Raw genomic sequence first — 2,495 nt, 5'->3', positions numbered from 1 at the left:
CAAAGAGGATTTGGTGCCAGGGAGGGAGGCGGGGAGAAAGGGAGGGAAGGAGGGAGGAAGGGTGGGGGAGAGAGAAAGAGACCGAGCCCCCGGCAGGTGGAGGGGACAGCAGGTACGGATATAGGGTGTGTTTGAGGAGGCAGATGTCCCCGGAGCAGAACCAGCTGGGGGTGTGGGAATGGCCTGCTCGAGCCTTTTCATCACACATACTCTCGGGGCCACTGCTGGGTGCCAGACGCCCCCGAGGTGCACTGAAATACAGGCAGGGCAGGGCCACCCCCAGAGCCTCAGGGCTGCCCCACGCCTGTCTACCTGTGCTCTGAGCCCAGGCCCAGGTCAGGCTCCCAGGCCACGCACGGTCAGCTCCACCAGGAAATTCAGAAAACTGAAGGCAAGAGCCCAGGGATCGCTGGCACCTGTCCACGGCACCCGGCACGTTCAAGCCCCCGTGGGCACTATGCCACACAAGGAGTGAGGCCCACCCCGTCCTGCGAGGGGTCCCTGCTGCAGGAGCCCCAGTGTCCCAACAACCTGGCCAGTCCCAGGATGCGGCCAGGGTGCCCCAAACCCCGCTCTGAGCTCAGGCCAGTGCCCACGTCGGGACACGCTCCCTGCCCGGGCCACGGGCAGCCCCCAGCAGACCCAGGGCTCGGACGGGGGCAAGCAGCCACACTGTTACCTGGTGGTTTGGGTGGCTGACACAGAGCGCCCTCCACTGTCTTCACGCTCAGAAGCACGGACGGCAGTGGGTGCTCATTCAGCATGTTTGGATCCGAGTGTTTGCTGGACTCGGCTTGGGTCAGACCAGTTTTCGGGGCCTTACTGTCTATGTGTTGAAAATTACAAGTGGGGAACTCTATCTTCCCGCCAGACTCGGCGTTGGCGGACTGCACTTTACAGCCTGTCTCAGCCGACCTCCTGAGGGGCACAGGCAAGGTGCAAGGAAGTACCTTTGCATCTTTCAGTTTCGAGTCTTGCTGGAGAGCCGAGTGTGGAGGTCCTAGAGGCTGGTTTGGCATGGCCGAGGGGCACCTCCCTTTTAGGGGCTGAGTGTCCAAGAGGGAAGATGAAAAATTCACGTTGGAAATGGGCGGCATCTGCTTCTTGGCTCTCCTCACGCTAACGCCTTCCACGCAAAGGTCGGACCCGTGGAAGGGTGGCAGCTCCACAGAGGGCTAGGCAGAGGAGGGCGGCGTTAGTGCCCAGGGACTGGTGCTCCCCTTCCTGTGTCTGCTGGCCGGCCTGCTGGCGGTCAGGCCTCAAGAGAACCCAGGCCACACTTCCCGTGGCTGCTGGGCTGCCCACCAAGTCCCTCCTCCAGAGAGGCCCGGGCACAGGATCCCGCCATGGAACCAGAGTCCCTGGCAATGTGACCACCCAGTCCTGCTGCCTGGCCTGCAGGAAGGCTCCCAGGAGGGAGCAGGCACCAGGCGGGACCCCTGAAGGAGGACACAGTTTTCCCCAGGTGGGAGGAGGGTGGACACTGCAGGTCTGGAAAGGAGCAGCCTAGATTCTAAGCCTGGAGACCATGGGCCTCGTACCATTCCAAGCAGGGGGCCTCCTCGCCTAGTGACCACAGAGCTGGGGATGGCTAGGGAGGAGAGGGAATAAAGCAGAGTGGTGAAGGCCAGCCGGGGCCAGGGAGTCCCCGGGGCTACCCGAGGTACTGTCTGCTCTCTTTGCCTGAAGTGGCTACACCGGGGACGGTGGGCAGCAGTGCCGCGTCCCCCCACCCCCAGCGCCGCGCCCCTCACCTGTCTCCACAGCAGCTCGAAATTGCCGATGTCGCAGTTGCGGTCGATCTTGCGGTCCACGACCACCTTGATGGTGTCCTCCTGCACCTGGGCGCACAGCTGGGCCGTGACGGGCGTGGACGCGTGCATGGTGGGGCTGGAGTTGATCTCGATCAGCCAGGGCTGGAAGTCGCGCCCCAGGATGAAGTCGGCCCCGTACAGCTCGAAGCTGTTCTTGCGCGGTTCCACGTGGTCCTGGGCCACCCTCATGGTGTTGGCGATGGCCCGCTTCATGGCGGGGTAGATGACACTGGCCCACATGGCCCCGCGGCCCCTCTTCCGTAGGTACTCCCGGAACCTGGTGCTGGTCCACATGTTGTGGTAGGGCAGCAGGGGGCTGCGGCCCTTGTCGTTCTTCAGGTGCTTCTGGATGGAGTTGTTGCATAAGTGGATGGCGCTGCGCGAGGCAAGCCGCGATCAGCCTGGGGTTCCTGGGACTCTGGACCCCCGACCGTGCCCTCGGACCGCCTCCCACCTCCCCCGCCCCAGGACCCCGGACCTCCACCCCCCGCCCCCGCCCCAGGACCCCGGACCTCCGCCCCCGGCGACCCCGCCCCCGCACCGCCTCCCCCCGCCCCCGCCCCAGGACCCCGGACCTCCGCCCCCCGCGACCCCGCCCCAGGACCCCGGACCTCCGCCCCCCGCGACCCCGCCCCCGGACCGTCTCCCACCGCCCCCGCCCCAGGACCCCGGACTTCCGCC

General features: G+C 65.8%; 1 protein-coding gene across 1 annotated transcript; it reads right to left on the bottom strand.

Annotated features, from left to right (window-relative positions):
- Positions 1-41: 41 nt before the first annotated feature.
- LOC102743999 (protein monoglycylase TTLL8) lies at positions 42-2,242 on the bottom strand. Its single transcript, XM_081810366.1, has 2 exons — positions 1,755-2,242; positions 42-1,175 (listed from the first exon to the last, which is right to left on the bottom strand). The coding sequence occupies exons 1-2, from the start codon at positions 2,106-2,108 to the stop codon at positions 456-458; spliced, it is 1,074 nt and encodes a 357-aa protein (XP_081666492.1). The 5' UTR covers positions 2,109-2,242; the 3' UTR covers positions 42-455.
- Between the last annotated feature and the right edge of the window lie 253 nt (positions 2,243-2,495).

Source organism: Leptonychotes weddellii, unplaced genomic scaffold (genome assembly GCF_054177405.1).
Source record: "Leptonychotes weddellii isolate Sample4059 unplaced genomic scaffold, ASM5417740v2 HiC_scaffold_23567, whole genome shotgun sequence".
In the NCBI taxonomy this organism is placed as follows: domain Eukaryota; kingdom Metazoa; phylum Chordata; class Mammalia; order Carnivora; family Phocidae; genus Leptonychotes; species Leptonychotes weddellii.
Note: the sequence above shows the minus strand (reverse complement) of the source record. Positions and strands in the feature narration are given on the sequence as shown.

Excerpts from the sequence above, each read along its gene's own strand:
- LOC102743999 (XM_081810366.1), bottom strand. The coding sequence starts at position 2,108 with ATGTGGACCAGCACCAGGTTCCGGGAGTACCTACGGAAGAGGGGCCGC. Across the intron at positions 1,176-1,754 it reads TCGAGCTGCTGTGGAGACAG|CCCTCTGTGGAGCTGCCACC; the intron begins GTGAGGGGCGCG and ends TCCTCTGCCTAG.